At 46.3% G+C, this 12,424-nt stretch overlaps 1 protein-coding gene across 14 annotated transcripts in view; it reads left to right on the top strand.

The window, feature by feature from the left end:
- The window catches only part of RIMBP2 (RIMS binding protein 2), a 573,825-nt gene that overhangs the window by 362,804 nt on the left and 198,597 nt on the right, over nt 1–12,424 (top strand). For all 14 annotated transcript variants that reach the window (XR_005776163.1, XM_040416249.1, XM_040416247.1 and 11 more), the window contains one exon: nt 7,656–7,760. Coding sequence is in view for 13 of the 14 variants with exons in the window: in XM_040416249.1 (XP_040272183.1) it covers nt 7,656–7,760 (105 nt within the window). In the remaining variant the exon portion in view is untranslated. The remainder of the gene's footprint in view (nt 1–7,655; nt 7,761–12,424) is intronic.

Genomic DNA, 12,424 nt, shown 5'->3' with positions numbered 1-12,424 from the left:
CAGCAGTTACCTGTCCCCAATGGAGTAATTTCTCTTTGCGGAAGAGAATGTTTTTGAAAAGAAGCCACAAGTTGAAGTCTTGTCCCGGGAAGACTTCTGGGTGAGGACGGCTCCGGCTCCCACCCAGGAGGCATCCACTTCAAGAGAGAAGGGCTTGGTGGAATCTGGTCTAGAGAGAACGGGTGCAGAGGCAAAGGCGGATTTCAGGGACTGGAAGGCTTCCTCGGCTTGGGAAGGCCAGGATTTGGGGTTAGCTCCTTTTCTAGTGAGGGCCACGATAGGAGCTACCAGAGTGGAATAGTGAGGGATGAATTGCCTGTAGTAATTCGCAAAGCCCAGAAATCTTTGTATGGCTCGGAGACCAGAGGGACCTGGCCAATCCAGAACCGCCGAGAGTTTGGCTGGTTCCATTTTAAGTCCTTGGGTCTGAGATAATGTATCCCAGGAAAGGCAGGGAGGTCTGTTCAAATAGACATTTTTCAAGTTTAGCGTATAGGCGATTTCTCCTGAGACGAGTAAGAACTTGTTGCACATGGACCCGGTGTTGATCCAAATTGGAGGAAAAGATGAGGATATCATCCAGGTATACGACCACGCAGGTGTAAAGTAAGTCCCTGAAAATGTCATTGACGAATTCCTGGAAGACAACAGGTGCGTTGCAGAGGCCGAAGGGCATCACCAAATACTCAAAATGGCCGTCCCTTGTGTTAAAGGCGGTCTTCCATTCGTCTCCCTCACGGATACGGATCAGATTATAGGTCCCTCGGAGGTCCAATTTAGTGAAGATCTTAGCCCCTCGGAGACGATCAAATAGCTCAGAGATTAGAGGCAGAGGGTAACGGTTCTTGATGGTAATTTTATTAAGACCTCTGTAGTCAATGCAGGAGCGGAGGGAGCCGTCTTTTTTTGTCACGAAGAAAAAACCGACCCCAGCAGGAGAAGAAGATTTTCTTATGAATCCTCTCTGTAGGTTCTCACGTATATAGTCGGACATGGCAAGAGTCTCGGGAGGTGAGGGAGGATAAATTCTGCCCCGAGGTGGAGTAGAACCGAGTATCAGGTCGATCGGGCAATCATAGGATCGGTGAGGAGGAAGAACCTCAGCTTGTTTCTTGCAGAAGACATCCGTGAAGGAATGGTATGGCTTGGGCAGCCCAGAAGGCGGAGAAACTTGCGGGTTCTGTTTGACCAGAACAGGCTTGAGACAGCGGTCCGAACAGGAGGAGCCCCAACGCAGGATCTCACCGGTGGACCAATTCAGGACAGGACTATGACGTTGAAGCCACGGCAGACCCAGGAGGAGTTCGGAGGAACAGAAGGGAAGGACAAAAAACTCTAAAGTCTCGGTATGAAATATTCCGATGTCCATCTGTAGAGGCTGGGTACGGAACTGCACGGTGGCTGAGAGTCTCTCACCGTTAACAGTAGAGATGAAAAACGGCTTGGGTAGACGGATTACTGGAATACGGTACTTGTCAACCAATGAGGCGTGAATGAAGTTGCCAGCTGAACCGGAATCCAAGAAGGCGGCTGCGGAGAAAGAGGACTTGGAAGAGATGATCAACTGCACGGGTATGATGAGACGTGGAGAGGAAGAATCCACACCTAGCAACGCCTCTCCCACGCTTACTAGGTGCGAGCGTTTCCCGAACGCGGTGGACGGAGAGGACAATCTCTAAGGAAGTGCTCGGTACTGGCACAGTACAGACACAGGTTCTCATTTCTGCGGCGGCTTCGTTCTTGCGGAGTCAAGCGTGACCGATCCACCTGCATGGCTTCCACGGTGGAAAACCCAGTAGCGGGTTGAGGTGGATGCGGAAAAACGGAAGCCAGACGAGGAAAGCATCTAGGACGAGCTTTTTCCTTTTCAAGGAGGAGTTCCTCCTGTCTTTCGGGCGAAACGTTTGTCTATCCTAGTGGCCAGCAAGATGAGGTCACAAAGAGTGGAAGGAAGCTCACGTGCAGCCAGAACGTCCTTTACTTCACTGTTAAGTCCTTTCTTGAAGGTGGCACAAAGGGCTTCATTGTTCCAGTTCAGCTCAGAGGCCAGAGTGCGGAACTGAATGGCATAGTCACCCACGGAAGAACCTCCTTGGGTCAAATTTAGTAAGGCAGTCTCTGCGGAGGTAACCCGGACAGGCTCCTCAAAAACATTCCGGAACTCTAGGCAGAAGCTCTGGACTGATGCGGTGGCAGGATCTGCGCGGTCCCATAGTGGTGTAGCCCAGGCCAGGGCCTTCCCGGACAGTAAACTGAGAATAAAGGCTACCTTGGCTCGCTCAGAAGGAAACTGGTCGGACAGAAGCTCGAGGTGGAGAGAGCACTGCGACAAGAACCCACGGCACTGCTTAGGATCTCCATCATATTTGTCTGGTAGGGACAAACGGATTCTGGAACCGGTGGTAACTGCAGGCGGAGGTGATGCAGCAGGAGCAGATGGAGGAGCTGGCTGTTGCAGAGAAGGCAGGAGCTGCTGCAACATAGCGGTCAACTGGGCCAGCTGTTGACCCTGCTGGGCCACAATGGTGGTGAGGTCCTCCAGGCTTGGCAGGGGAACATCAGTGGGATTCATGGTCGGATCCTACTGTCACAAACCGGCAGGACAGGTAGTGAATCCTCTGAACCAGAGAGGCGATGGCGCGGGTTGTACTAGAGGACCGGTTCTAAGCAGTTACTGGTCTTCACCAGAGCCCGCCGCAAAGCGGGATGGATTTGCAGCGGCGGTAACTACCAGGTCGTGTCCCCTAGTAACAACTCGACCTCTCTGGCAACTGATAAGGCGTGGTACACAGGGAGAAGGCAAGAGCGTAGTCGGACGAAGCAGCGGTCAGGGCAGGCGGCAAAGGTTCAAAGGCGAGTGGACGGTAGCAACGGGTACGGCAACAGGTAAGGCAAACTAACATCATAGGGAACGCTTTCTCCTAGGCACAAGGCACAAAGATCCGGCAGAAGGCTGTGGGAGGAGAAGGTATAAATGGGCAGTGCACAGGTGCAGCCTAATTAAGTCAGCACTGCCTCTCACAACCTTAACCCTTAATAACCCCTTTGGACCAGGCACCAATTACTCGTGCACTGGTCCTTTGAATCTAAGAGTCGCGGCGTGCGCGCGCCCTAGAGAGCGAGGACGCATACGCCGAGACGCTGGAGTGCTGCCTGGGGACATACGCTGTGAGCGCTCCGAGACCAGCAGGGGACCCGGAGCGCTCAGCGTAACAGTTAGCCAAAGCTGTCAGATATTTAGAAAGGTAGATATGTGTCCCCTGTCCCAGCTGACCATCTCTTCCATAAGGAATATTTGCTGTATTTTATCTATCCAGCTTTTGACAGTGAGGGGTTCACTATCTCTCCATCTGGTGGGAATGATAAATTTAGCAGCCAATATTAAATGTGTAGTTAATTTGTAAATAGAGGGTGAAAATCCATCCTGTGGCATCCACAGCAACACAAGGGCTGATTGGAGGTGAATGTTGGATTTACAAATTTTGTTGATGGTAAGTTCGACCTCTCTCCAAAAGGGGGCTAATTTTGGGCAAAACCACCATATATGAGACATGGAGCCTACTTCGTCATGACATCTCCAGCAAGTGTTAGTGGGCATGAGATGTGCTCTATACAGAAAGTCAGGAGTCCTATACCAGCTAGACAATATTTTGAATGAGTTCTACTGAAGGCGTACACACCTGGAGAAGCCTTGTGAGTGAGACAAAATAAATTTAGCTTCTTCTTCTGAAATGGTTAACTGAAGTTCCCTCTCCCAGACCTTCAAGAATAAGGGCCTCTCTTTAGAGGTTTCAAGTATTAATTGGGAGTAGAGGTGTGATAGACATTTGGCAGGAGGGGTTACCGGGTGTAATGTATAGTTTTCCAGCCAAGCTGGGTCAGTACTATCCATGGCTGTAGTTTTTCTATATTTTTTGCATGTGATTTTTAAGTCAATCTCCGCCAGGGATGAGAATAGTGATTTTGGTATATGTGGCGTGATTTTTTTTAAGAAGACTAAGAGGTCAGGGGCTTGCAACAGGTCAGAGACTCTATTTCCTGAGAGGGCTAACCAAAACTTTTGACAGTCACTGTTACCTAGTTTCAAGAAGTGGGGAAGGGTAGAGAGTGGTGCGAGTGGGGAAAGCTTGCTAAGGGACATCTGCAATGCCTTAATTTTTCCACAATAATAAATCATATTGCAGCTGAGATCACTAATTAAGGATTTCTTCTTTAAAAAACTGGGTTTAACCCAAAGGAGATGTAAGGCTTCTTCTCCCATTAGATTCTGTTATATATCAACATATAACTTATAATTATTGGGTCTGGCCAAGTCTGTCCACCTCTCTAATTGTATGGCATGAAGATATGTCTGAAGATCAGGAAATGTGGATAGGCCAGTCGGGGTCTTTTCATAGGAAGTTACTAAAAAGTCCACGAAAATCTAAAAAGAATTTGTTGGATAGTGGGATGGGCAGGCATCTTAGAGTGTATAAAATCTGTGGAAGGACATATGTGGTCAATAGGTTCTTCAGTTTGAAGAGCTGTGAAGAGTCAGATAGGATCATAATTCCCAAGTGCTTGACAGCTTCTTTTGGCCATTAAAAGGAGGAGAGAGAGTCCAGCTCTCCCACATGTTCATTGAGAGCAGAGATGTTCAGTATCTCAGATTTATCATAGTTAACCTTAAAGTTGGAGATCTCCCCATATTCCTTAAATAGCTTCATAATCTGTGGCAGGGCCTCTCTAGCATTTGTTACTAACAGCAGAAGGTCATCAGCAAAGGCTGCTAACGAATGAGTTGTATGTCCTACTTTTAAACCCTTAATCACTTCGGACGACCTGATTCTGCTGAGGAACATTTCTAGGGTCAGGATAAAGAGCGTTGGAGAGAGAGAGAGCAGCCCTGCCTTGGTTAGTAACTTATTTTGAGTTGATGCGTCACTTTGTTATATGTTGATTTAATAGACGGAGAGAACTGGATCGCGTTAATGAAAAATCCTCTAATTCATCAACCACAGGTCTTTTTATAGGGGGAATCCAATGGTTATTCTCAAAGAGAACAGTGGCCATTCTTATGGGTTTGTGATTACTAGGCAGTTATGAGTGTATCTTTCTTTTTTGTGTTTACTCACGTGGCTTCAGTAGTCATGTAGTTCATATACAATATGTTATGCTGTAATATATGAAATATTGGACACCAGTAAACTTCAGTGGAACATCCTGACGACCCACAAAGCACCACACACACATTGGAGCACAAATCTACAGTATCATTGCTCCACAGCTTTGCTCTCTCGTGAGAGTCCAAAAATCTTAAAATGGCAGTTCCACACTAGAATTTGAGATGAAAAGTTTCTGAAGCATAATTTTATGAGTGTTATCTTATTAGGAGATTATAGAAATGTTTGGGATTAGCAGAAATTCTAGCTAGATGCTGAGTAAATGTTCATGCTGTGTGATAAAACCATCTGGTGTGGTTGCCAAATGTTGATTTTTTTTTTTTTTTCCTTTGGGTTTTCATTTGGCTGACAAGAAGCACACAGAAATTCACACATTAGGTCTCGAGATGTCTTGGTCTCTCTTGTATCCACTGTTAATGTGAGGATTTATTCTACCCTTTGGCTTAAGGTAGCCATACACATTAGAAGTTTGTTGATGGTTGAATAGCAGTTAACCATGTGGTGAACAATTATTTTGCACACACCGTCATACACATTTTACTCCATATTGACCATTACAGTTGTTCAGCAGGCCATACAGTACATGTTTGATGAAAGCGGGCGAAGAACGAACAGCCTCCCTGAAGCATTTTTTCAAAGAAAGATCATTTTTCTATCAGAAGAAAATTTCCACAGGTCTGACTTCTTTGCAGGCCATTATGAGCTGTCCTCATTGGTCGCCTCAGTTGAAATAGTCTGTTTTGACCAATGAGTGTGGTCACCTTTACATTAAGCAGTTATATATCATATTTATCTAAACTTATCTTCTGCATTTTGATCTTGAGGTCTCTCTGCTGCAAGATATCAGAGTACACAGTGGGTTAAATGCACTGACACTCATTACGTGGGATGTCATGCTACAGATGTCTGATCCACAGAGACAGGAAGGACATTTGTCATGCATGAAATGTGTAGTTTTCCACTGTTTTTAAGTGTTTTAATCAAAGGCTGTCAACAATATCAGGTGCCAGCTGGTTATTATGTACAGATAATGCCTTTAATCAGCCACTTTTACAACCACAGCCTAGCATTCCCGGTTTGCATAGTTTGCCCTATTACTCTCTGGTTACTCACAGATAAAGGTGTGTTTCTGCCTGTCTTCATAATTTAGTCCATAATTATCTCAACAGCGGCCTGACTGGAACAAAAGCAAATGGTATTCACCAAGGCTTTATAAGTCTCCTCTGTTATCAAGATTAATTTAAAAGCTATATTAAACATGGGTTTGATCAATAACTAAGGACCTTTTCCTGGTTTGTGTCTTCTGTTGACTTGGATCTTATAGCTTTATTATACTTCTCCAAATCTTCCAGGTATATACAGCACATGTATAGAAATACTCATGGGCCCCATGTATCAAAACTGTCACAAGCTGCCCAAAGCTAAAAATCAGAGAGCATGATTGATTGTTCTAGGGTAGTTAACAAAATAAAAGCTGAATGCTAGCGGCTAATGCTGAATGATAAGCCTGGTCCACCTATAGAGTAGTCTGTTTATACCACCTATTAGTTGCCTTACTTTGGGCCAGAAACTTGCAACAAAATTCCTGACACAACTTTAGTACATGGTTGAAGCCACACCCCTTCCTAATTAAGCCACACCTATTCATTGCTAAGACATACACCCTTTCTGGGCGCAGCAGAAAAGGTGTCTAAAACCCCTAAAAAATATGGTGTAAGGCTTGTGTGGCAGAATAATGGCACATTTGCAATAGTACATCTGCTGCAATAAGAAAAATTTTGCCAGACATATGCCAGAAGTGAGTTACGGTTCTGTTACATCTTAAATTCCAAACCACGTGTGAGGACTGAGTGTGCATCTGTGTCTCCATCAGGCTGCATTTCTAGCAGTATATACTGCAAAAGACAGACACTGGACTATCTAACACCTGGGGGACTGTAATTCTCTTCTTCTGAGGCTACCATATATCCATCAACCGTCTAGTCCTGTGCTCGGCTTATTATCCTTTGCTGCTACATACCAAAGGACTATTATACTGTTACATTGAACTATCAGGAAAGGTACAGGCCTGGCCGATTCTCGTCATGTTTGCCGGGTTGGCGGCCAGGTCTCCTCTAGTCCCCATTACAGTTATCCGTTAGGCAGTAACAAATGCGTCAGGCTGTTCCCGGGCAGTTGCGGGAACCAGAGCAGTGTAGGAATGGCAGTGGTGGGGCATCAGTGAAGGTGAGTCTGGCTTATTTTGCATTTCAACCCCCTGTGATCCATGTATAGTAAGCATAATACGGCTGGACAACCCCTTTACATTTTGGTTATTAGATTGTATCATTTGGAAAAAAGAAGTCTTTTTATTGGACTAGCCAAGGTATATAAAAATTAGTTAAAACTGGAACTCTTTGTGTATTTCTTCGGTTGCTGTCATTTTTAACGTTCACTCCTGATATGCAGGACAATTAGATTGATGCATTTGATATTCTGTGTTCATCCAAACAGCATATGCGAGAGGCTGCTGAGCGGCGGCAACAGCTGGAATTAGAGCATGAGCAAGCGTTGGCTGTTCTCAATGCAAAACAGCAGGAGATTGAGCTTCTACAAAAGGTAAGAGGCCACTTATGTTGCCGCCTCTCTGTCTAAGTAACTTTAAAGGACAGTTTCAGCAGAAAGGGGTATTTTTTTAACTCAATATTCATAGAAATTTGTTTTTAAATTTGAATTTTAGCTGTTCTTCTTTTTCATTTTGGCAGTACTATGCTATTGTAAATTAAATATACAATATCATCTTTTTGTAATAGTCAGCACAAATAGATAGAACTCCTATATAGATAGGGAACCCATTATCGGTTTTACTTCTGCTGTGAGGGGAAATGTTATCAGCTAGTAAAATAGTAGATTGCATAATTGGGATAACAGTTTGACTGTTCTATTGTTGTCTTGATAGACCTAGACACAGACGCCCACAGATGAGCATTGCACTTGTTATGTGATGCTGTAATTGAGTTACTACAGAGGGGCTGTAGCTGGTCAAAGTAAATAGTCTGAAAAAGTAATGCAAGGCTGTTTGATTTGCAAAAAAGTCCAGACAAAGAAGGAAGTTAAAATGGTTGTGCCATAAACTACTTTTCACTCTAAGGTTTATTTTCATCTAGTACTCTAGCGCTCATTCCTCCTTGGATTGTTTTGTTTGTTTTTATCAATTTTTTTTCCCCATATTTGCCGTATTTGCAGTTTTCTCTTAGGCTTGCTTCACATTTATCTGGCGATCCAGTTCAGTTCCTCTCCAGCGTGAAGTAGAAAACGCTTGAGTGAAAATGAAGTTAGAACTGATCCCATAGTTTTCTATGGGATGGTTCATATTCATCTGGTGCTGATGTCAAACAGCGCCGGACAGAAAAATGCTGCATGCATCAGTATATAGATACTGGATCTATGCATTGAGGTGCCCATACACATATATCAGTTGTGTCTGGCTACTAGCCTGAAGTAACTGGCCAGATACAACTAATATATGTGAAGGGGACCTTATCCCCCATGCTTGAATCCAACTTCCAGGTTTGTCATGTGAGTGCTGTCCCATCATGCCTTAGGGCAGTGAGATGTATGCTGCCACCAGAAGGACATGTGACACTAACCAGTTAATTGTCTACCTCCACATATTCAAAATGTTCTGTGTAACTGGATTGATAACAGACGCAACTTGGGCTAATGTCCATCCATCATTTGTTAGAGGAAAATTCATCCTTCTTTCTATCTCTGTCATTATCTGTCTATTGCCTATCGATCTATTCATAACTGACATGTAACTGGCACTGCACATAGAGGAGTGGTTATTGAAGGGAAGGAAAAGACATGCTGTGAGCATGTGCGTCCTGTATTACAGGGTTCTACTACAGGACGTAACCAACAGCAACTGAAATCAAAACTGATTTCCCACAGGGCGCAATGGTAGTCTGATAACGTTAGAATAAGGCAGCTTTGATAAATGGTGGTATTTGGGCAAAGTGATTTAACAGCGATATCTGTTGGTCGGGACAAGTGGCACAACCGCTTTAAAGAGCCAGGACAGAAAGTAGAATACACAGGCCCGCAACTGTTCCACGGAGCACCCCTTGCGGAAATCTCCCCTGCCAAGGGGTAAGTGTACCTCAGTATGGTGCTTTTTTTAAGAAAGTGCGGACGACGAAAGAATAGTAGTTTGCAACCTGTGCCACACCAAAATGAGCCGGGGCACGAACACTAGCCACCTCACCACTACTAGCATGATCCGCCACATGGCATCCAAGCACCGTAATAAGTGGGACGAATGCCTGGGTCCACAATCTGTGTCTGCGGGTCACATCACTACCTCCTCTTCCCCTATGGTACGTGCTGGCCAATCGCCTGTCGAAGGCGCAGGCGAGGATGCCTCCCGCCCTGCACGTGGACCTGCGCAAGCACCATCAGTGACTACATCCACTTCCCTGTACCAGCGCAGCGTCCAAATGTCCTTACCCCAGGCATTTGAACACAATACCCAGCCACTTACCCACAGTCCATAGCACTAAATGCGCACCTTTCAAAATTACTGGCCCTGGAAATGTTACCATTTAGTCTTGTGGACACTGAGGCCTTCCGCAGCCTGATGTCGATGGCCGTCCCGCGGTACTCTGTCCCCAGCCGCCACTATTTTTCAAGGTGTGCCATGCCCGCCTTACACTAACATGTGTCCAGAAACGTCACACGTGCCCTGACAAACACAGTTACTGTGAAGGTCCACTTAACTAACAGACACATGGACAAGTGCATTTGGCCAGGGTTGCTACATTTCCCTGACGGCACACTGGGTGATCATTGTGGAGGCCGGGAGCGAGTCGTACCCTGGGATAGCACAGGTCCTACTGACGCCGAGGATTGCGGGCCCTAATTCCATCAGGGTTTCCGCCAGCACCAACCCCCACTTCTCCTCCTCCGCCTCCTCCTCCACTTCCACCTCCGAATTATCCGCGTGCAGCACCAGTCAGCCATCAGCCAGTAGCTGGAAGCAGTGTAGCACTGCAGTGGGGAAGCAGCAACAGGCCGTGCTGAAGCTGATATGCTTAGGGGACAAACAGCACACCGCCGCAGAGCTGTTGCAGGGGATAAGAGACCAGACTGAGCTGTGGGTCTCGCCACTCAACCTACAACCAGGCATGGTTTTGTGTGATAATGGCCGTAAATTGGTGGCGGCTTTGGAGCTCGGGAAGCTCACACACATCCCATGCCTAGCCCACATCTTAAACTTAGTGGGTCAGCGGTTTCTCAAAACCTACCCCAATTTGTCTGAGCTACTAGTGAAGGTGCGCCGTGTGTGTGCACATTTCCGCAAGTCATCGACAGCTTCAGCCGGTCTGTCAACGCTGCAGCAGCGCTTTAACTTGCCAGCTCACCGGCTGTTGTGCGACGTGAGCACGCACTGGAACTCGATGTTCCACATGTTGGCCAGGCTTTGTGAGCAGCAGTGGGCAGTAGTGGAATACCAGCTGCAACATGGTCATCACCTCTCCAGTCAGCTTCCCCTAATCAGAAACGAGGAGTTGGCATACATGTCTGACCTCTGTGAGGTTTTAAGAAACTTTGAGGAATCAACACAGATGGTGAGCGGCGATAACGCTATTATCAGCGTAACCATCCCACTTCTGTGTCTACTCAAATGCTCGCTGCTTACAATTAAGGACGACGCTTTGCATGTGGAAGAAGTGGAAATCTGGGAAGAAGACATTACACAGGGTGATAGCCAGACCACCTTCCATCCGTCTTCTCAGCGCGAATTGGACGATGAAGAGGAGGAGCAGGAGACGGTTGCCTCCGCTACAGAGGGTAGTACAAATGGAATTTTAATTCCATCTGTTCAGCGTGGGTGGGCAGAAGAGGAGGAAGAGGATGAGGAAATGGACAGTCATCCTCCTGTTGTTGAAGTCTTGCCTGTTGGTACTCTGGCACACATGGCTGACTTCATTTTAGGCTGCCTTTCCCGCGGCCCGCGCGTTATACGCATTTTAGACAACATGTATTACTAGGTGTTCATCCTTCTCGACCCCCGCCACAAAGAGAACCTCTCATCTCTCATTCCTCAGGTGGAGAGGACGAGCAAAATAGTGCAATACCAGAAGGTCCTTGTTGAAAAATTGCACCAGAAATTTCCATTTGACAACGCTGGCGGCAGAGTCTGTACTTCCTTGGGCAACTGAGGCGGGGAGACAAGGGGAACACACAACAGTTCCAACAGAGGCAGGGCAACACTCTCCAAGGCCTGGGACAGTTTCATGACACCCCGCAAGCACCCTCACCATGATGCACTGCCTAGTGTCACAAGGAGGGAAAAGTTTTGGAAGATGGTGAAGGAGTATATAGCAGAACGTGTCAGCATCCTCAGTGATCCCTCAGTGCCTTACAACTACTGGATATCCAAGCTGGACACGTGGCACGAACTGGTGCTCTATGCCTTGGAGGTGCTGGCCTGCCCTGCCGCCAGCATTTTGTCTGTGTATTTAGTGCTGCTGGTGGCATTATAACAGATAAGCGTATCTGCCTGTCAACTGAAAATGCTGACAGATTGACTCTTATAAAAATTAACAAGGCCTGTATTGCCCCAGACTTCTCGACTCCACCAGAGAAAAGCGGATGAACAAAGGCACTTTAAATGTGTTGTTTAATGTACTCAATACACTGTATTCCCATGCACCCCTTCCACCACAAAAAAGGTTATATGGTTAAATCTTCCTTTTCTCATCCTCGTCCTCTTCTATCATATCAACATGCTTATTCGTCGCATATAATGCCCTCGCATATCATTTTTTACAGGGTCAGCTCACCTGCAGGCCCTCACATATAATGTTTTACAGGGTCAGCTCACCTGCAGACCCACGCATATAATGTTTTACAGAGTCAGCTCAACTGCAGGCCCTCGCATATAATGTTTTACAGGGTCAGCTCACCTGCAGGCCCTCACATATAATGTTTTGCAGGGTCAGCTCAACTGCAGGCCCTCACATATATGTTTTACAGGGTCAGCTCACCTGCAGGCCCTCGCATATAATGTTTTACAGGGTAAACTCACCTGCAGGCCCTCGTATACAATGTTTTACAGGGGCTGACTTCATGTTAGGCTGCCTTTCCCACGACCCACGCGTTATATGCATTTTAGGCAACACGGATTACTGGTTGTTCACCCTTCTTGAGCCCCGCTACAAAGAGAACTTCTCATCTCTCATTCCTCTGGTGGAGAGGACAAGCAAAACGGTGCTATA

Source organism: Bufo bufo, chromosome 2 (assembly GCF_905171765.1).
Source record: "Bufo bufo chromosome 2, aBufBuf1.1, whole genome shotgun sequence".
NCBI lineage: Eukaryota > Metazoa > Chordata > Amphibia > Anura > Bufonidae > Bufo > Bufo bufo.
This window is presented reverse-complemented; position numbering and strand designations above follow the sequence as displayed.